This window comes from Paramisgurnus dabryanus, chromosome 2 (assembly GCF_030506205.2).
Source record: "Paramisgurnus dabryanus chromosome 2, PD_genome_1.1, whole genome shotgun sequence".
NCBI lineage: Eukaryota > Metazoa > Chordata > Actinopteri > Cypriniformes > Cobitidae > Paramisgurnus > Paramisgurnus dabryanus.
The window spans coordinates 1,220,209-1,240,683 of record NC_133338.1 but is presented as its reverse complement, the minus strand read 5'-3'; the positions used below and the strand labels follow the sequence as shown (position 1 = coordinate 1,240,683).

General features: G+C 36.1%; 2 protein-coding genes across 4 annotated transcripts in view; both read right to left on the bottom strand.

Moving 5' to 3' along the window:
- arhgef40 (Rho guanine nucleotide exchange factor (GEF) 40) overlaps window positions 1-12,866 on the bottom strand; it is a 36,951-nt gene extending 24,085 nt beyond the window's left edge. The window contains exons 1-3 of the mRNA XM_065294138.2: window positions 12,746-12,866; window positions 4,853-4,942; window positions 4,251-4,358 (exon numbers count right to left, since the gene is read on the bottom strand). Coding sequence (XP_065150210.1) covers window positions 4,251-4,358; window positions 4,853-4,942; window positions 12,746-12,748 — 201 coding nt within the window. The 5' untranslated portion in view covers window positions 12,749-12,866. The remainder of the gene's footprint in view (window positions 1-4,250; window positions 4,359-4,852; window positions 4,943-12,745) is intronic.
- A 532-nt stretch (window positions 12,867-13,398) lies between these two features.
- LOC135783423 (fucolectin-1-like) lies at window positions 13,399-20,011 on the bottom strand. 3 transcript variants are annotated; one of them, XR_010526334.2, is made up of 9 exons: window positions 19,844-20,011; window positions 18,997-19,062; window positions 17,659-17,697; window positions 17,001-17,262; window positions 16,758-16,897; window positions 14,488-14,573; window positions 14,312-14,348; window positions 14,104-14,219; window positions 13,984-14,001 (listed from the first exon to the last, which is right to left on the bottom strand). XR_010526334.2 is itself a non-coding variant. In XM_065294134.2 (8 exons), the coding sequence occupies exons 2-8, from the start codon at window positions 19,028-19,030 to the stop codon at window positions 13,989-13,991; spliced, it is 690 nt and encodes a 229-aa protein (XP_065150206.1). In that variant the 5' UTR covers window positions 19,031-19,062; window positions 19,844-20,011; the 3' UTR covers window positions 13,399-13,988. The 3 variants fall into 3 exon arrangements, 2 of the variants coding, with proteins under 2 accessions (XP_065150206.1, XP_065150208.1); XM_065294134.2 differs by lacking the exon at window positions 14,312-14,348 and having other exon boundaries at window positions 13,399-14,001; XM_065294136.2 differs by lacking the exon at window positions 13,984-14,001 and having other exon boundaries at window positions 14,335-14,348.
- Window positions 20,012-20,475: the final 464 nt, after the last annotated feature.

Below are 20,475 nucleotides of genomic sequence, written 5' to 3'. Positions count from 1 at the left end.
CAAAGTCTGTCTTGCACAAATACCCTGGCTTTTTAAAGAACATATATGTCTTACAGCAAATAACACGGTGCATCACACACTATTTAAAGCAAGTGTCCTAAAACTGGGCCGTGAGATGGTGCCAGGGGGCACCAGTTTAATGTCATTTTATGAAATACATTAATTTATCACAAATGTTGTGTAATTAAACATAAAAAATAAGGCTACTAAGCAACAGCACACTGTATAATTTAATGGTCTGGTTTCACAGACAAGGTTTGGCTAAAGCCAAAACTAGACCACAGTTAAAATAAGGCGTTTAAGCATCTTTTACAAACATGCTTTAGAAAAAGACATTACTGGTGTGTATCTTGAGACAAATCAGTGGCAATGGCAGTGCAAGTTATTGCCATTGCAAGTTATTTTCAGTTGAGACAGCTCCAACATGAGTCTCAGACTAGCCTTAAGCCTTGTCTGTGAAACCTGGGAAATATGTTTTTGATTTTACATTTTTGGAATGATTTATGTCAATTATTTTAGGGGGCCATGAAGGGATGCACCATACACAAGGGGGCTACAGGCTGAAAAAGTTTAAGAAACACTGGTTTAAAGAACACACCATATGATTTACAATCAATGGCGTGTTTCGAGCAAATTGAGCATTGCCGTGGGAAACACGCAAGTTGAAAAATCTGAACTGCGGCGGATTTCCGCACCGCGTTAACTAGGGATGTCCCGATCCGATCACGTGATCGGAAATCGGCCCCGATCACGTGGTTTCAGACTCGATCGGAATCGGACGTTACCTCCCGATCAGGACTCGGATACATATGCAGGGTTTAAAATCCATTAAGTTCTCGCTCTGCTCCGCGCCAGTGTACGCGCTGCGCTGGTGCGTGTGAACTGAAAAGAATAGGCTTGTTCGACTTCATCCGGCTGCTGGTTCTTGTGGTGCTGCATGACGTCAAAGTTCCGCGAGACGATTTAAAAGCAAACTCCTCCGTATGATTTCGCGGATCACTCTCGCGGTAGTTTGACGTCACCAGGCTGTCGATTGTTGCGGCGCCGCATGAAGTCGAACAAGCCTATTGGCGTGCTTTCATTCATAGGCTTCACACTCGTGCGTGCAAGGAACCCACGACAAAACCGCGTTTTTACCGCTCATTTAAACGACGCGTTGATCGTTATTGTCAACATGTGCTCAGACGCAGTTCCGCGTCTCACTCAGAACCTCAAGAACGCGCATTCGCGCAGGATCATTTGACATTACTGTAGAGATGAGCGAGAGAGAGAGAGAGAGAGAGAAAGAGAGGTAAGAATGGTGCCCATGTCGAAAAAACCTAATAGAAGTCTAGAAACAAAGTATTAAAGTATGTATAGCCATGTCACTCATCTCATTACAAAATGTTAACTAGATAACTGGATACAACTGATTGTATAGTTTAATAAAATAATGTATTTTGATTATACAAATGAATCACGACCTAACTATAGCTGACCAGCTTAGGGAATCTCTATGGCTAATTTATAAGATATATTGCTGAATCAGTATGTTGTTTTTCTTGTTAATTGAGTCTTTTTGGGTAGCCTATCTTATGCCTAGAATGAGTCAAGGAGGTTAAGTCTTATAACTTCATTCAAAGTTTGATCAATTGTGCATAATGACATGTGCACCAAATGCATATAGGGTGTCAGACTCATAGATTTGCATAATTTAAAGTTCAGGTTTTAAAGTTTGGGTCAACATGTGGCACAGCTTTAAAACTGAAACTCTCCTATCAGAGATACAAAATGTCATTGAAACACACCCAGTGCTTTGCTGTCATCAGGATTAAACATGTTACCCCTCAAACCCTCCCTCCCAACAGAGCCTCCCCACAAAACAAACCCCAATTTAACCCCTGAACATATATACTATATATTCATTATTTTTTAACACATCTGTAGTTATGCGCTGGCACAGAGTTAGACTCTTTTGACTCCACACAGAAACAGCAATGCGTGCGGCATGACATAAGGAACATCTGGTTCTGTTTTTTCGCTCTTCTTTATTCTTTTTTTTATGTATTATAGAAGTATCGGATCGGGACTCGGTATCGGCAGATACTCAAAATCAAATGACTCGGACTCAGACTCGAGGGCAAAAAAACCTGATCGGGACATCCCTAGCGTTAACCAATCAGGACCTTGCTGTAGTAGTGACGTGATTACAGGAAGCGAGCGGAGTGGCGGAGTCTCAGCGGAGTCGCAGAAGCCCCTCCCATGACGCGTATTTCCACGTGAATTTCTCGAATGACTAGAATTTAATGCGCGGCTTTCAAACGCGAATGAAGCAAGTGAACTCAAATGTTCAAGCGTCCAAATACGCGCGAATAGCTCGTTTTTGCCACCTCTACCACAGCTGGTGTAAACGCAGTATTACAGTGCACAAATCAAGTTTTTCAGAAAAAGAAATGAAAATTTTATCTTAAATTCCAGCAAAAGCAATTCAAATTATGTTTCTTAGCTTGTGCAACACTGTTCAGCAGTTTTATTGTGTCAGTGCCTTGACATATTGAATTCTAATACAAATTACACATGTAACTACCGCATTAAGTGCACAATCAGTTCCTCCATGGGAAAATGTTGACTTACCTCCCAACTGAAACTCTAAAAGTAGATTCAGATGCTCTCTTTCAATGTATAGGCCCAACTATCCCATGACATGTATCTCCCTTATCCATACCCACTCACAGGGCCAAGATCAAATTATGTTGAGGAATTCTTGCCCCTGTCCTATAGCATCACCTCCCCTTTCTCTAAAGCTCCACCCTTTAGTCATTTTTAAAGATACAGGAATATATTTAACTAAAAATGATTCCTTCTTCAAGTTACCACCCCTTAGTTTTCCAACTCCAACGTTTCCCTTTTACCTCTTTCTCAATGTGTTCCACTGTTCTGTCTGTTTGTTCCTCCCCCTTCTATAACCCAACTCTTCCCCCAACGTTTCTCAGGCTCTAGTCCCCCCTCCTCTCTCTCTCTCTGTCTCTCATACTCACACATATGGTATGAATTAAAATCATGACTCAGACTCTACTCCCTGGCAGCTTCTCATAGCGACAATGAAAACACAGTCGGCTGGGAATGTATGTGTGTGTTGTGTGTTTATATAAGTGTGAGAGGGTTAAGTCTCAGCGTGAATGAGAAACGGTTTACTTGTTTGTATGTGAGTGCATATTATTGTGTTTGTGTATTTAGGATACAGACTCTTAGTTGAAATTTCAAAGTGATGCACAGTATTGCATCCGTAATTACACTTTTACATTTTAAAGAAATATCAGTGGTGTTCGCTATGCAATAATCGCCACCATTATTCTAGGGTGTTTTGGATGCTTTGCAGGAAGTCACTTCATGAAGATATAAGAGTCTCTGTGTTGTTCTGGTCTCAAATATGGTTCAGGTTCCTCCTTCCAAAAAAGTCTAAGCAGGCTTTCACAAGTCTGATGAGCACACTTCTCAACAAACCACATCATTTGAGCCATCACTACTGTACACGTAACTCTCTAAAGGGTCATGAGTTACAGTTTAATGTTTAACATGAATAGTTAGTTTAGATGTAAAGGTGAATTGACTTAGCAAACACCACTAGTAAATCGTATATTAGAGAATTAATATCAGAATACAATCCATCACGTACACTGCGGATGCAAAATTCTGGTCTCTTTACTATCCTTAGAATATCAAAAGGTGGTAGATCCTTTTCCTACTTAGCCCCTAAGCTCTGGAATGCTTTGCCAACTGATGTCTGTGAATCAGACATGGTCGATCACTTTAAGTCTAAACTTAAGGCTTTTTTCTTTAACAAAGCATTCACATAATTTGTCTAGTAAATATACTTATCTTGCAATAGTTAGCTTATAAGGAACAAAGCATTCACATAACTCGTCTGGGTAATATACTAATGTTGCAATAGCTAGCCTATCTGGAACCGAGCATATATTAAAACACAACCCTGTGTGACACTTGCATTACATGCAGATGGCCCCTAGTAGGATTTTGTTTCTCTCTCCCTGTCTCGTCCTCTCGTCCTATTTATATAACATATATACATATACGATATATACATCTCCCAAGGGGTTTTTTCCCTCCTAGGACTTTTTGTTATATTGTCTGTCAATTTGTCTGTGTTTTTCCCTTCTTCTATTAATGTAAAGCTGCTTTGAAACAATTACCAATTGTGAAAAGCGCTATATAAATAAAATTAAATAGTATTTAATTAAATGAGCACTTACGCATGCATGCTGCTGTAATCTGTGCAGAAGATGTTTGGCAGGAATGAAGAAATCCAACAGATACCTCAAGCTGTCGTGCTGATACGTGGACTCGAGTACAGAGAACACCTACCATACAAAAAAGTACACATATACTTTAATTTTGGAATGAGACAGTTAAACCAGTGGTTCACAAACTTTATTGGTGTAAAGCCCCCCCTTGGATACGGTGCATCCCTTCGTGGCCCCCCCAAAGAATATTTATCACATAAAACATTCAAAAACTTAAAATTTTAATTAAACAAAATAGTGCTGTTGGTAAGTATTCTTATTTTTCTGAGGTTTAATTACACAGAATTTATGATAAATTAATAATAATTCATATTATAAAATGAGGCCCCCAGTTTGAGAACCACTGGTTTAAACTACTGTAGGTCTGATGTAGTTTTAATACTAGGGTATTTTAATAGATATATTTATCAGGTTTTAGGGTGATAGCTAAGGATTTGTCTTACCTTAGTTATGATGCAAACCCTTAACCCAAGTTTATATAACATTATTTGAAGATGTTAGCTATTGTAAAGTAGAAGATGAAGTGAGATAGTAGAGACTGATGGTTTTACCTGAGAGAGCAGAGGAGGAGCGGTGCTTTCAAACGGAGGGTAGAGGGATGAGAGCGCCCCCTGCACGCAGTCCTCTACTGCCTCTGTACCCTAAAATATACACAGATCACATTCAGAAAATGTGTTTTTATCTGAATAAGAACCTTCGTGCATGCAGCAGGGCTGATCATTTATACCCCAGTACCCATAAGTGACTGTAATGAATCAATAATGTAGCTCTCAGCAATAACTCCACAGAAATGTGTCAAAGTTAAACTGTGATTTTTGCTGATTCATCAGACAGTCTTGCTTTAACATTGCTCAACACATGGTTAAACTTGCTGAGATAGCTTGACGCAATGCGATGGCCAAAAACATCCATTTCAAAAATACTGTCAATATTAATATCCTCATATAGCTGAGTGAGCTGAGGCTGACATCCTTTCTCTCATATGCATTATTCAAAAGCATGATCATTATACTGAATAAGTTGAATGTACCAATTCTATGCACGTCACACGACACGTAATAATCTTGAGGTGTTGTGGGCTAGAAAAATGTTGTTTGCAAGCACATGATGTGAGTGCTTTTAGGAGCTTTACCATATTGAGCCCCAGAAGATGACACAACATTTTAAAGGTGCATTGTGGAACTATAAGAAGGATCTATTGAAAGGAGTACGCTTAATTTGCCAGTTTTAGTATTTATATCACTTTTTATACCTCTAATACAACATTATGTCCAAAGCAATACGCGTGATGTGCACGTGCATATTGCTTTGGGCATAGTGTTGTATTAGAGGTAAAAAATTATATAAATACCGTTCGGTTTCTCGCACAAACCAATCGTTTCGTGACTAAGGACATTAATGTGTCGTCACGAGCCGCAGGGTTTCATTTGGATTTGTCTGTGCATATTTTTTTACCTTCTCAGATTTTGTTACCATTCATATGCATTATACGACTGAAACGGTTGGAGTTAAAAATCTACATTTGCGTTCTACTGAAAAAACAAATTCACCTACATGTTGGATGTTCTGGATGTGATATACATAAAAATTTCATTTTAAGATGAACTATCGCTTTAACATGGCGAGAAAACCCGCCAAACTATTTATTTAATGCTCGAAATACTCAATTTGTGCCACCTGCGTGTTTGCATTGACTTGACATGTAAATCACGCTTAACGCTTCATTCGCATCTGGTGTGAACGCACCATTAGAATGAGTTGTTTTTATCTTCACACACATGGCAGCCGTCAACATTTCTCTACAGTAGCCCTAAACGGAAAAACTACTCTACAGAGCATGTTTTGTCACTATGATGTCTCAGAAGATGACGTGTTTATCCTGTGGTGGCTACCATAGCTTCTCTTTATGCCCTTCAAAAGGGTGGGGTATCGGTGAACGAGCTGCTGGTTGCAATTCACAACCTCACCTTTAGATGCTGCTAAAAATCTACAGAGTGGAGAATCTACACAGACCTTTAATATAAAATTCATTGTTTGTGTTCAGCTAAAGAAAAGTATTCATATGCATCTCAGATGACATGAGAGTGAGAAAAATTCTCTGTGAATTTTTATATTTGGGTGAACTACTCCTTACAGTCCTGCAGCTTTGTTGCTGTTTTACACTGCAGGGGTTGAGGGAACTATATTTCAATACTTTGTATGTCTGGCACATTCAATAGAATTGACAATAAAGTTGACTTTGAATGTAGCTTATTCAACAAAACTTGACAATTTTCTATACAACAAAAATCTATTTAAAAGCATATCAGTGAATTCAATTTGACAATTAATAAAAGTGGTTTGGTTTTATAAACTATTGTTTACACACAATAACGTTCTGCTTGCGTTATGTGATGCCCATTAAATTTAACACCGAAAAGGAAACTTCCTGAGAAACTCGACTTGACCAATAAACACACTGATGTTTATTTTACTGCTGTTTTGTCGTCATGGTAACCCAGAACATTTTCCTCCCGTCTAGGTTTTTTCACTCGTCGTTTCTCCATCTCTCTCTTTCCCCGGTTACACACCTCCTCTGAAGAACTACATCTAAATATCATCTGACAACAATTACGCCACAGCGTCTTCACAAAACACACATTATGCATTCAGAAGTTTCCCACCCATCGAGCAGCAGGAGAATAAACAGAAGATGAGGGAGAGAAGAGACAGAGGGTAGTCTAAGGAAAGTCAGCCAGGAAGGCCAGAAAGTTCGGCCGGGTGGGGAGGGTAAGGAAAGAAAAACAAACGCGGAAAGAAAATGGCAGGAAAGAAAGTCAAATGAAAAGAATGCAAGAGAAACAGACTGAAAGACAAAATGAGGAAGAAATTAATACAGATGATCATTAAAAACAAACAATACACTAAAACCGGTCTACAGTCTAAATGCATTTGTATATTCTGTCCATCTAAAAACTTTTAAAAAAAATAGTTTGGGAGCTGTGAAGGAGCAGAAGAATTAAACTTTTTTGCAGCATTGTGTTCCAATTTTAATAAGACAAAAAAAGTCAAGGACAATTCCCATATAAAAATCTAATGCATTACTCTAAAAAAACAAACGGTGCTATATAGCACCAAAACTGTTGATTTGAATCGTAACCATAGAAGAACCGTTTTTAGTGCCATATAGCACCGGTGAAGAACCGGTGAAGCACCTGTGTAGAACCATATAGGGGCCATATAGCACCACATTTGGTTCTACATAGCACTATATGGTTCTACACAGGTGCTTCACCGGTGCTATATGGCACTAAAAACGGTTCTTCTATGATTACGAGCAAAGAACCACTTTTGGTGCTATATAGCACCGTTTGTTTTTAGAGTGTATATTAACATGCGTTTTGCAAATATGCAAATGTTATAAATCTCTTTTGTAAGTTTTCGTGTCTTATGGAAACAACAGTGTTGAAATCTGACAAAGTAAAACCTTGGACTACAGCAAAACTAGACTTCATTACCATAAAGACATGCGAAGTGAATGATCACAATTCATTTAGTTTTTAATAGATCAAAAAGATCACAGTTTTGTTTTCAATATCCAGATGTTAAATGTTGTTAAAATGTTGTACATTTATGTTCACATGTTTTTAAATATTGAATATTGTTTGCACAGATTGTGGGAAAGTCATGAACAGTAACAGAAGAATAAAGTAAAGGTTATAACCCAACATTTCTGCAGATTTATGTCTGTCTGTGTGCGTCCAATACAATCAGCCAGCGGTATGTCATTCTTCAGCTTAACTTCCTCTATATCTCAATGAGAGAGAGAGAGAGAGAGACAGAGAGAGAGACAGAACGATAGAATCCAGATGCAGGCATGTGGGCAGATGAATAAGAGAGATAGAGAGAGAGAGGCCGGACTTCTTCCCTTTTTCATAAAGGAACTTGACAGAATAGAAACATCTGATCTATTTGTTTCCACACAGTCTAAATCATGATCTAAGTGGTGTCTGCAACAAGTTTCTATTTGTAGACATCAAGACCTTTACAGTTATAATTCTTTTACAGCTCTACAGTTACAACTTCTGTAATAAATTTTGGGGAGAAAGTAAACTGAAGCGTACTTTGTGCAAGTAATTCAAGTGCTTGACTGATGCTGAATGCTGTCAAACGTGTGAGACAGTTATCTAATGTTCATTGAGCTAAACGTGTTATTATATAATAGTAAGATAGTAAGATATAAACATTTGGGGGATTATATTTTCACAAAACATTCTTTACATGATGTAGAAAACAGTGAATCTTGAGCAGATTTTTTCACAGGCAGGGTTACATATGAAAGTTGCACTACTGAAGCCCACTGATGTGAAACTTACATGAGTTCAGTGAAAGCCACCTAGGGTTGCATACCATTAATCAAACTAATCGTAAAAACTTTTTATGTGTGTATATAATAATTATGCATATATAAACACACGCACATGTATATATTTAAGAAATACTTACATGTATATTTGTTTTTAATATTAATATATAATTTATTATATATAAATACTTAAATCTATTTAATATTTTTTTCTCAAAATTATACATGTATGTGTGTGTATTTATATATAGTTAATTATTCTACACACATATATGATGTAAACAAAAACTTTTATTCTGATTAGTTGCGATTAATCGTTATGCAGTCCTAGATTTATTCAAATGTATCATCATTCATCAGACTTTGCCATTAAAAATACAATTTGTAGAATCCGCCGCTAGAGGGTGCACAATCAATACAATAACAATGACGCAGATTAATGACGCTCTGAAGCAGCATAAAAAAATGGGATTTGTTGTCTTTAACTCAACCGGAAAATCATGTTAAAACATGAGGTAATCAAGTTTTATAAATGTTGCGATGACATCATTTTATTTTATTATGTAAGGTTTCATGTAATGTTCAAAACTAAATTGTTAGACATAGATGTTACAGTATTAGTCAAATTCGATGGTATGTTAACACAGCAGAGAATTAAGTGTTCAGATCAAAAAACGTAGTATAAACAAGAGTGGCCTGACAGACAATTACTTCTGCATTTTTCCACGACACTGTTGTCAGGTGGTTTCTACGTCAGTAAGGAGGTAACAAAGGGTAACATATTAACGTCATTGACAGGCGACTGCACTGCCTCGTGTCACTGTAGAGCCACCACTCTACCCAATAGTACATTTAACACTAGATTACCATACGAACATCTTGAGTCATTTAAAGCTACTACAATTGAAGAGCTCTCTAAATCAGTAACATCATCCAAATCATCGTCCTGTATATTAGACCCCGTTCCCACAAAATTACTTAAAGAGGTATTCCCTGTAGTGTCAGCCCCGGTACTAAATATCTTTAACTCATCGCTAGAATCAGGATACATTCTAACAGCTTTCAAACTAGCAGTTATCAGACTGCTTTAAAAAAAAAACACACCTTGACCAGGGAGATCTTAATAACTCGCAATCAATTTGTTTATGTAAATGAGGAAGTATCATATAACTCCCCAGTTAAATATGGCATACCGCAAGGATCAGTTTTAGGTCCTATCCTGTTCTTGTTATATATGTTGCCTCTAGGAGACATTATCAGAAAACATAACACAAGTTTTCACTGCTGTGCAGATGATACCCAGCTTTACATTTTAGGCATCACACAGACGGTGCCTGTGGACCCTCCTAGTGATGAAAATGACTTCATGCGGACATCCCTAGTGTCTGTGTATATATATGGGTCCGAAATTAACTTTTTGGCTCACCTGCCACGGGGACTGGTAGATGAAAAATCCACCAGCCAAGCATATTTTTTACCGGCCAGAATAATAAACAGCCTTTTTTGTCACATGTACATTAATTTCATTTGCTGTATTCATGGTCACAAATGTTCTCAAGTTTCATCGTTTTTTTTCTGATGACAAATTAGTGGTTTCTGTTTTTATCTTAAGCATGACACACCAAACAACTCATCACGACAGCGTCAGAATCATATTGTAGCCAGCCTCTTGAAACTTTATTATTTTCATCCCTCCATTTCTCACAAAACTTTTTTGTTTTATTTAACTCATCCCCCTTTTCATCTGTGAGTTTTCGTTTCAAAGGTTGGCTCCCGGTAAATGTCGCCACATATCAGCTAATATGCAGCAGATAGCTGCAAGTTACCTGCAGTACTAGCTAGCAACAGACCGTCTCTAGTGCGAGACTTGGAGCGTAGAGACTTTCTGTGGCTAGCTCACCTCATCCCCAGATTAGTTACTGGCAAACACATTATATTGCATTAATATTTTTGGTATGAAAATCACCCACCAGTGTGGCTGGTAGCCTTTTGAATTTAGTCGCCAAAGAGAAAATCTACCGGCATTTGGCGGCTGGCGGGTGTTAATTTCGGACCCTGTATATATATCTCCCAAGGGTTTTTTCCTCCTAGGACTTTTTTCCCTCCTGGCTAAAAAATGCAGTATGTTTTTCTCCTAGGGGGTTTTTTCAACTCTGGAGAGTCAGCCAACTTTGGATTAACTTAGCACCCTCTTCTAAAGTACATTATTAACACGCTCGCTTGTAAAGTTTATTCATAGCCGCTACTTATTTTGTCTGTCGATTTTTCAGTGTTTTCCCCTGCTTCTATTTATGTAAAGCTGTAAAACGTGCTATATAAATAAAATTGAATTGTTTAGAATGGCAATTTTCTCATCATTTACAGGTAGTTAAAAACATTAGAGATATTTTTATTAATCAGCAGGACAAAATATATAACACTGGACTCGTGGTTTTTGGATATTTTACTGCAAATCTTACAAATTGTCCCATTAAACCCTTTGACCCAAAACAAACAGTAAATTTAATATAGGGTCTGCATTCCCATACTGATGTAAAGTGTGTTTCACTCATAGAGATGCTCCCTGTTACATTTGTGTGTGTGTACACTTGAAATGCATGAATGTCATTGCATAAAATTAACAAAAAAAAATGGTATTTGCAAACAAATGATGCAAAAGTTTTAATCAGATTGAAATGAATGAATTATTTAAAAACTTTAAAACTTTTTGTTACTGCAAAGACCAATTTGTGAGGATATTTTAGGTGATCTTCAATAGGATAATCCACTGGTCACTATGGGGCGGTTTCCGGGACAGGGATTTGACTATTCCTAGATTAATATAAACGTAAGAGCTGTCCAAACTAATGCCTAGTTCTGTTTTAAGCCAATCCCTGTCCGGGAAACCACCCCTTTATGTTTTACTATTCTGAATATAATATCTGAAGGTTTGTGTCAGGATTAAAGAATAGAAACTTGCATTAGTTCAAATGAAATAAATGAATGTCTATGAGATATTCTGACTAATAAAGTGAAACAAACCTGTACGTTTGTGTTTTTCCATTCATACTCAGGTCTCCCAAAAGAAACTGAATCATCTCTCTCTCTCTCTCTCTCTCTCTCTCTATTTGAGGATCAATGTGGAAAATTCAACCTCACACAAACCACCATCACTTCTATTCATTTCTCTCAAATAAAAATCTCTCTCTCTCTTTGTCTCTCTCTCTCTCTCTGTACCTTTGCCAGACAGCTCCACCCTGATCTACAGATGAAATCTGTCTGCATCTTCACACACATCAACAATCCTGACATCACTGAAGAAATTGTGTCGAGGTCACATGGGTTGTATTTGTATACATTAAAAGTTAAAACACATTTATTAAGCGTCCAAGTGCAGTGTGTGTATGTGTGTGTCGCTGTATTAACATACATTTTTGTAATTTTTGTTCAGTGTTGATTTTACTTAAAGGAGTAGTCCACTTTAAAGATGGGGTCCATTGACTTTTTATAGTAGGAAAAAAAATACTATGGTAAGTCAATGGGCCCCATCTATAGAGTGGACTACTCCTTTAATTTATATTAGTTTATTAGTTTAAATTTATTTCTACTGCATTACAGAGATCCAGAAACACTATATTGACGCGTTTTGGCTTCACATCATCAGTGTCCAGCAGTTTTCCTCATGATTCCTGATGGGATGAGGGGAATTCCCACTTCTGGATTCCCTCACTCACATTTACCATAGTAACCCATGTGTTTGCCAAAACACTCAGCGCAGGTAACTACTTCTGTAAAACTATGAGAAGTTAATATGATGTCGCTTTTAAAGCATTATCATGTTTTTGCCAGTTTATTTAATTTTGTTTGACGTCATGCAGTGACGGATAAAAGCACGTACACAACATTTTTAAGTTGAATTAATCCAGATACATGTGGAGTTACTGTGATTTTTACCATACTAACGGTAAGTTCATACTGTACTTAAACGCTTACTGTGCAGCTTTATGACAACGCTTCAGTTATTTTCACCTGAACGTCGCTTTCCTCTCTTTTCTTCAAACGCGAGCTGTAGATAAATCAAATGTGTACATATGGAGAATAAAAACAGAACATGACTCACCATGACTTTACTACATCTCTCCTGATCGCGTCCAACATCCACAAGAACCCGAAACTAAAATATCACAATCGCCTCAAGTGTTTCACAAACTCAACTTTCATCAACGAGTGAAAGGCGTGATGGTGGGGAGAGAGAGAGACGCTGAGGGAGGAGTGTGTTCAACTTCATTGGAAGCTGCGCAGACAAGTCGCTCATGTGACGTCAATATACCGCGAGAGCAATTACAAATCTATGCATTTGAGTTGCTCTCGCGGTACTTCAGGCGTAACGCCGCGTGAACAGACGGGCTCAGACGTCATTCCTCCCCTCTCATGATCAAAAGCTACCGTGAGTCTCTTTCAGTTTTTCCAGTGTGTTTCTCTACCGTTGTGAGGAATTAATCATACGTTTGATACTGGAATAGTACCCATATACACATTAAGATCATGATTATTATTGTAACTATAAACTCAAAACAGTTTTCATTGGTTAAATCTTACAAGACATTGACTTAATGATGTTGTTTTATCTCCCTGCCTTTGTTATTTCCCAAAAAGACACTGTTCATGAGACCGTTACTTCATACAGATATGTGTTAAATGTCTCCATCTGCTGGTCCACATACGAAAGAAAGGAGATACATTTAAAGTGTCAGACAACTTATTATTTTATAGTTTACTTGACCTGAATTGTACACAAACAAAAAACTTGGTTAAAATACATTTACACCACTGGATAATCTTTCTAATGAACTAAAATAAGCAACAGGCATCCGTTAGAAATGTCTGCCCCCTTCGCCGTGGTAAATGCACAGTAAAGCATAGTGGTTTATTGTTTTAATAAAACAGTTGAAACAGCAATATGATCAATGACACTAATGCTAAAGATGTATTAATGATAATAATTATCTAAAAAAATCATAAAAGATTATTCCACCAAATAATATAGTTCATGAACTGAAAGCTGGTTATGTTTATCAGTTGTAAATATTTTTTTTACATTTTATTTTATTTTACTTTATTTTAGCTCTATGACATGCTGGAGAGGATCAAAGATGTAACTGTAGGGCAGAGGTCCAATCCAATTCATCATTGCTTTAGTCACAAACTTTAACATTTAAAATGAACAAGAAGAGAATTAAAGAAAAACTAATCATCACACCAATCAATTACTAATAACTAAAATAAACTAACAAATATCACTTTAACTAAACTAAGTCTTTTTCATTAAAGAGTGTTTGTTTATTCAGGACTATTCAGCTTCTTTAACACATGGACCTGTGAATAAAACAATAAGACAAAAATAAGTCATAAATACACTTTTCTTTCATGTACTGATGATAATGAAAGGTTTATTATTGTTGTGTTGTTTAAATATACTTCTCATCATCATCATCATCATCATCCAGTTTAATCTCCTGTTCGACTTTCTGAGGGAGTTTTGTCCAGGTCAGTGTGAAATTTGAGATTCCTTTAGATGTCAGAGCGGTATTTAGCTAAAATAAAAACATTGCTGTTCAAATATAGAGATGGTAAATGTGTCCAAAGATACTATTATGTATTTTTCAGTGCTTTTATGTAACTGTACATTTAAAAGCTCGTAATTGTTACGTTTATTGGGCAGTCTGAACCGGGTGGGGTGGAGGGTCTGGTGGAGTGGGGTTGAGGGAGATTGGTGTGCCAAGACAACAAGAGATCATATTAAAGATATTATAATTATATATTAGGTTTCTTTTAATATCTAACAGTTTATTTGTTTCTTACCTGATCAAGAACCATGTTATTGACAGCTGGATCAGTCATATTGACACTGGACAAAAATGCCATCTTCACAAAAGTTTTTTTCCAGCCTGAAAAAATTGCACAAACATCAAGTCAAACGAGCACAGACTCATAAAAAATACATGACCCCCCCCCCAAAAAAAAAATCAGAATGTCATTTCTAAAGGAGCTTTCCCACTGTTTGTTACAAAAAGCAAGAGACTCTGTGTTGAGTTGGACAGATGTATTGATAAACAATTAAAAGCTATGTGTTAGATTGTGTTTTATCATCTTTGTTTATTAGCAGAACTTAAAGGGACACTCCACTTTATTTGAAAATAGGCTCATTTTCCAGCTCCCCTAGGGTTAAAGTCGCCATGAAACGGAAGTAGCGATTGCCTTATTTTCCCCGTGGTGACGTATATCCGAATGAAACGGCTTTTGAGATTAAATAAGGCAGGGCTGGATTTGAATTTGTCCATCGAGATCTGATTGGATCGTTTGAAGTTGGGTCGTGTTGCTAATTGCTAATCACTGCGATCTTCTCCCAGACCCCGCCCACCTGCCATACTTTTGACCGGAAGTGAAGAGAGATCGTTTTGAGGAGGGGAGGAGATTTGCATTTTTGATTAAAGATTATGAGCACACACGAATTTTTAAAAAATAATGAAGCTCACAGATAAGTCATTTGTTAATAATACCACACTATTAAAAATACATATATAGTTTTTCATTTCAATTTCATTGCGACTTTAAACATTTGATTCTTACCATTTTTGAATCCATTCAGCTGATCTCTGGATCTGGCAGTACCATTTTTAGCAAAGCTTAGCATAATGTATTAAATCTGATTAGACCATTAGCATCACGCTCAAAAATGACCAAAGAGTTTAGACATTTTCCTATTTAAAAAATAAATTAAATAGAAATTTAAGACTTGACTCTTGTGTAGTTACATCGTGTACTAAGACCAATGGAAAATTAAAAGTTGTGATTTTCCAGGCCGAGATGACTAGGAACTATACCCTTATTCTGGTGTAATAATAAAGGACTTTGCTCCCGTAACATGGCTGCAGCAGGCGCAATGATATAACGCAGTTCCCGAAAATAGTTCCCTGCTGCTATTGAAAGTAACCAATCAGAGTCGAGTTTTAAATAGGAAAAATATCGAAACTCTTTGGTTATTTTTAAAGGGGGGGTTCAATGGTATTTCAAGCATTCTGACTTATTAACACAGTTATAGAGTTGTTTCCTCATGCTAAACGTAGGCCAAAAAAAGCAGTTGGGCGTGTTACAGAGTATTTCTGTGCCGAATGCACATCGCAAGGGTTCGTACAAGTTTCGGAAAGTTTTTTTCGATTACAGGTCCAACTGACGTTTCAGGGGTTTTCTATACGTATCACTTCTTTATATGGGCACTTCCCCTGGAAAACCCTTCCCACCCGTCAATCAGCGGGAGACACTAGAATTTACAAACATTCACATCACGCGACAGCTCTGTTTAATTTCAAAACTCAACAATGGCACGAATGAAGAAGTGTGTTTTTGGGTGTAAGGAGAAGAAATCCAGCCTTATGAAAACAATGGATATAGTTTATTATCCAGGGTAGCAGTGGAGATTTGCGTGTGTGTTTGATGCACTGGATTTTCCCAACTGGGTCATGACGAGTTGCATGCGGTAAGTAAGACTTCTGTCTTATGTTGTAAATATGCGTGTGCATATTATATAAATGACACGAACATGTAGTGAATCATAAGTTATAAGTGTTGTATAGTGTTGCATGACTTGTACTCGCTCCACCCGCGGTATAACTCCTCCTTCTTCATTTTTTCGTACGTTATCGGAAAGATTCTGTAAAGCTAATCTTTCTTTTATAAATCTGATTAAACTAAAGACTCTTCAGAGATATAAAGGATGTCATACTACTCTATAGATACTCCAGATTAACATCAGAAATGCAGAAACAGCGTGTGTTACGTGAGCTTTAAGTGATGCTAATGGTCTAATCAGATTCATTGGATTGTGCTAAGATATGCTAAAAGTGTTACCGCCAGACCCGGAGATCGGCTGAATGGATTCCAAAACGGTAAAAATCAAATGTTTAACTCTAGAGGAGCTGGAAAATTGGCATTTTTTTAAAGTGTCCCTTTAAGCCCTTTCTGTACATAAAGAGATTTCAAAACTAATTTGGAAATTGACCTTTTTCCTCTCGTCTAATTTAATAAGGTTTAAAGTTGACCAGACTTTTCATCAAGACTAAGAATGGCCGTACTTGGCAGATACACCTCCACTTCACAGAGAGTGAGAATTTTTGAACTTCCAGGTATGATGATGTTCACATATCTTCCCTTCATATTGTCACAGGACACAGACACAGACTGACCCGCTGACACACCATACAGCACAGCACACCTAAGAAGAAAATTATAATTCTGGTCAAAATGGACATTTTCTTCTCACGTGTTTCTTGGATGTACATAAACTTCAAATGATTTCACAGCATCAATCACTTAACCTGGAATTATTGTTGCCATTGTTTTCCAAAGAGTTTCCAATATAAATTTCTGCTCCGTTAAGTCGTTCTGGACAGCAGTCTCTTCTGTTAGTGATGACGACTCGAGAGATGGAGTAAGAATCCAGAAGATCCAGTCTCCACCACGGGTTGCTAGATGTGGTTGTGGAGGAGCAGGTTGAGGGTGAAGTGTCAATGGCCCTTCCTGCTACCCAATTAGAATATGAGGATGACTGTACAGCCTGTCCTCGTAATGCCAAATTATCTAAAAAAGATGAAATTAGAATTATATATTAGGCAAACACCTAACTGAACCTGTAACAGTTTTAAAAAAAGTTAAATTAAATATATTCCAACTTCAAAAATATACTTTATAAAATAAACTTTAAAATATGTTTGAGCAAAGAATAAAATTTTTCATATATTTTTTAAAATATATGTTAATATATTAAGGTTAAAACTAAATATATTTCCAAATTCAAAAATATATTCAAATTAAGCTTTATTTGCTACAAAATGTATTAAGCATATATTTTTGGCAAAAGAAATTTTTTTTTTTTTGCCATATAGGAAATCTAAAGACAAATGTGAAATAGTAAATGACCCCTTTACACTTGATTAATGTATGTAAACTAAAAATAGGAAAGTTAGTAGTTGTTACCTGAAGAGGACGGGTTTGTTTGGAAAGAAAAGTCCATTCCTATAGTAGACAAACCATAACCAAAGACCTTTTAATCTGATTCATCCACAGATGTATTTGAACAAATATCACTTATAGTATTATCTACACTGCTTTATAGTCACTAAGTTATGAATTATGAATTACTCCTAAAATACATTAATAGAAACACAATAAACATTTTCAACATTACTGTAAAAAATCCCATCATGTAATACTCATATTAACCTCTAGAGGCCGCCATTGTGTTTTCACGAGTCAATGACGTTTCATTCCTTTATTTTTTGATTAATAAATGTAAAACAAAAAACAAAGTAAATTTCATAATTTTTATAAACTCAAATATTTCCATTCCAGTCACAAGCCATGATGTCACATAGTTATAACACCAAAGCATTCTCTTAATGTTACAGCAAGGAAACATGGTAGCTGATGTCTCCTGTCCAGTTTGCAAAATAAGACAGATGAAAGATGTAATTCACATGAAATTATAGTTGACAGTATGTACTTTTCACATCAGCCTGCCATTGAAATATAAGAAGAACATCAACAGTTTTTTTATGTAAACATATACATTAAACTATACCAGCTTATAATAACAACATAAAACTTTTTACAATGTCATACTTTTAGACATGATAACAATAACCACTTTTGTATACTTCATAGACCACAATTACATACTTTATACATTATGATAATAATACAATGGATTACATTTCATAACAAGATAGCTAAATTTAGTTTGATATTCTTTATCTTTTATGTGTGAACGTGAGTATAGTTTCTGACCAAAGAAATGAATGAAAATACACCAAATAGAGTCTTTGAATTGTTATTACAGCCCCTTGTATTTACAGAAGAATTAATAGGGAAATTTCTGTATTAATAGCATTTTATATTTCAGTTCAGTTTACCTGTGAGTGAACCCACTGAACCTCTATACTGATTATATTGATTATATTATATAAATTGATTATATTGTAATTCTGGCCTTGACCTATCCACACATAAACACATGAAAATAAAATAATTTATAGGAATCACATCTGTGTTTAGTTATATTAATAAAGATTTAAGGTTAATTGTCATTAGTGATTCATTAGTTACTATAAAGTTTATTGTATTGTATATTCATAGACATCTCTTAAATTCAAAAAATAAATAAAATATATTCTTCTATTCATAAAACAAGAGCTGTAATTGGAGGATTGGTTTGTTTTTCACCCCTTTATATTCCTCATATCACTACATAAAATAATAAACAGATTTTGCCTGAAATGAACAGAATGAATACAGATCAGATTTTGACTTACTTACCTAACAGTACAAAGAGAATTCCAGACATCCACATCTTTACTGTAGAAGAGATGAACAGGTGATGTCCTATAACATATGAGATATAAATGAACAAAACATAGACACTTGTATGACTTTAATGCTTAAACCTAATTCACACAGCACAAAATTGTCAGAGAGGCTTCTGTGTGAACACAAACATATCACGTAAATGTTCTTGGATTGTTTCCATAAAGAGGACCTACAGTAGTAACATTGCCAAAACATTTACGGAAAGCAGCAGAGAAAAAACTACCAAGTGCAGGACTTTAAACACATCATGTGTCTTTAAAGAATCTTTACAGTGTAAATGCATGCACAGATTCCGGAAAATCATTGGCAGTGTGAATGAACCAAAAATCGAAAACAATCCCAGGACAAATCCAGACACATTTTCCGTTTATTTTCCGTAATGTCTGTGTGAAAAGTGCTTTAGATACTGTACTCTTGAGAACATTTAACTGCTTGATTTTATTACTTCATCAAACATAAATCTAACAAAAGTACTGAGATGATAATATTTGACAGAATAAATAAATACATTCAAGAAATATTCTCATTTACAGACGTCCAAAGTGAATTACAGACAGTTCATTTAAATGATAAAGTTTGTCTGTACTGTATGAGTATTATGACCCTTAACTTTATAATGGTAAAGTTAATTCTTGGGTTGCTGAAGTTATTGATGAAGCAGACTACAGACTGCAGGTATTAATATAAAAAAAAACAGAAGAACTCAATAGTGATGTGAACTGAATTTTTTTAATAAATCACATTACGACATTTTATTAAATTTGAAGCTTATACTTAAGAATCACACATACTGTACCTTGATTATTTGTATAGTTGCTGTTTTCTTCTTTACTCTTCTCAACCGTTTTGTGTTCTTCATCTGTGACCAGAGGTAAATATCTCCTCTTGTTATCCCATTATAATGTCATGTAAAGCAGAACTAATGATGCTCATTCTTAAAGCAAATGTGCCAGTAATCGCTCTCTCTCTCTCTGTATTGTATTAGCAGCACAAAGGTCATGACTTTAAGTTCCAGGAAAGTCCTGTACTGTAGGTATTACAACACAGAAGTGCAAATCAAAAATTGATCTTTCACCATACACAGTTTCAGTGTTTCATCTAAGAAACCCATAAAAGGATGAGATCCCGCACACTATATACTTTAGATTGTTCATTGACAGGAAAGTTGGGTTTCTTAAATGAACAAAAAAAAAAAAACTCTCGCACCTAAAGAAGTATTTATTTATAAACACAACGTTTCCACTGACCTTCATCAGACTTACACACACTTGTATAATTTCACATTACATTAAATAATGCTTCATCATTTAAACCCAAGGGTGATAAAATATTGCAAAGTCACAATCCAATCCAGAACTTTTTATCACCCATGGGTTTAAATGGTGATGCATTATTTTATGTAAAGTTAAATGGTCCCTTATTTGAATC

What these genes read in the sequence shown, in the direction of transcription:
- LOC135783423 (XM_065294134.2), bottom strand. Translation starts at nt 19,030, where the DNA reads ATGTGGATGTCTGGAATTCTCTTTGTACTGTTAG. An exon ending in AATTCTCTTTGTACTGTTAG is followed by an intron (nt 17,698 to 18,996) that starts GTAAGTAAGTCA and finishes TGTCTACTATAG; the next exon opens with GAATGGACTTTTCTTTCCAA. An exon ending in AATGGCAACAATAATTCCAG is followed by an intron (nt 16,898 to 17,000) that starts GTTAAGTGATTG and finishes TTTTCTTCTTAG; the next exon opens with GTGTGCTGTGCTGTATGGTG.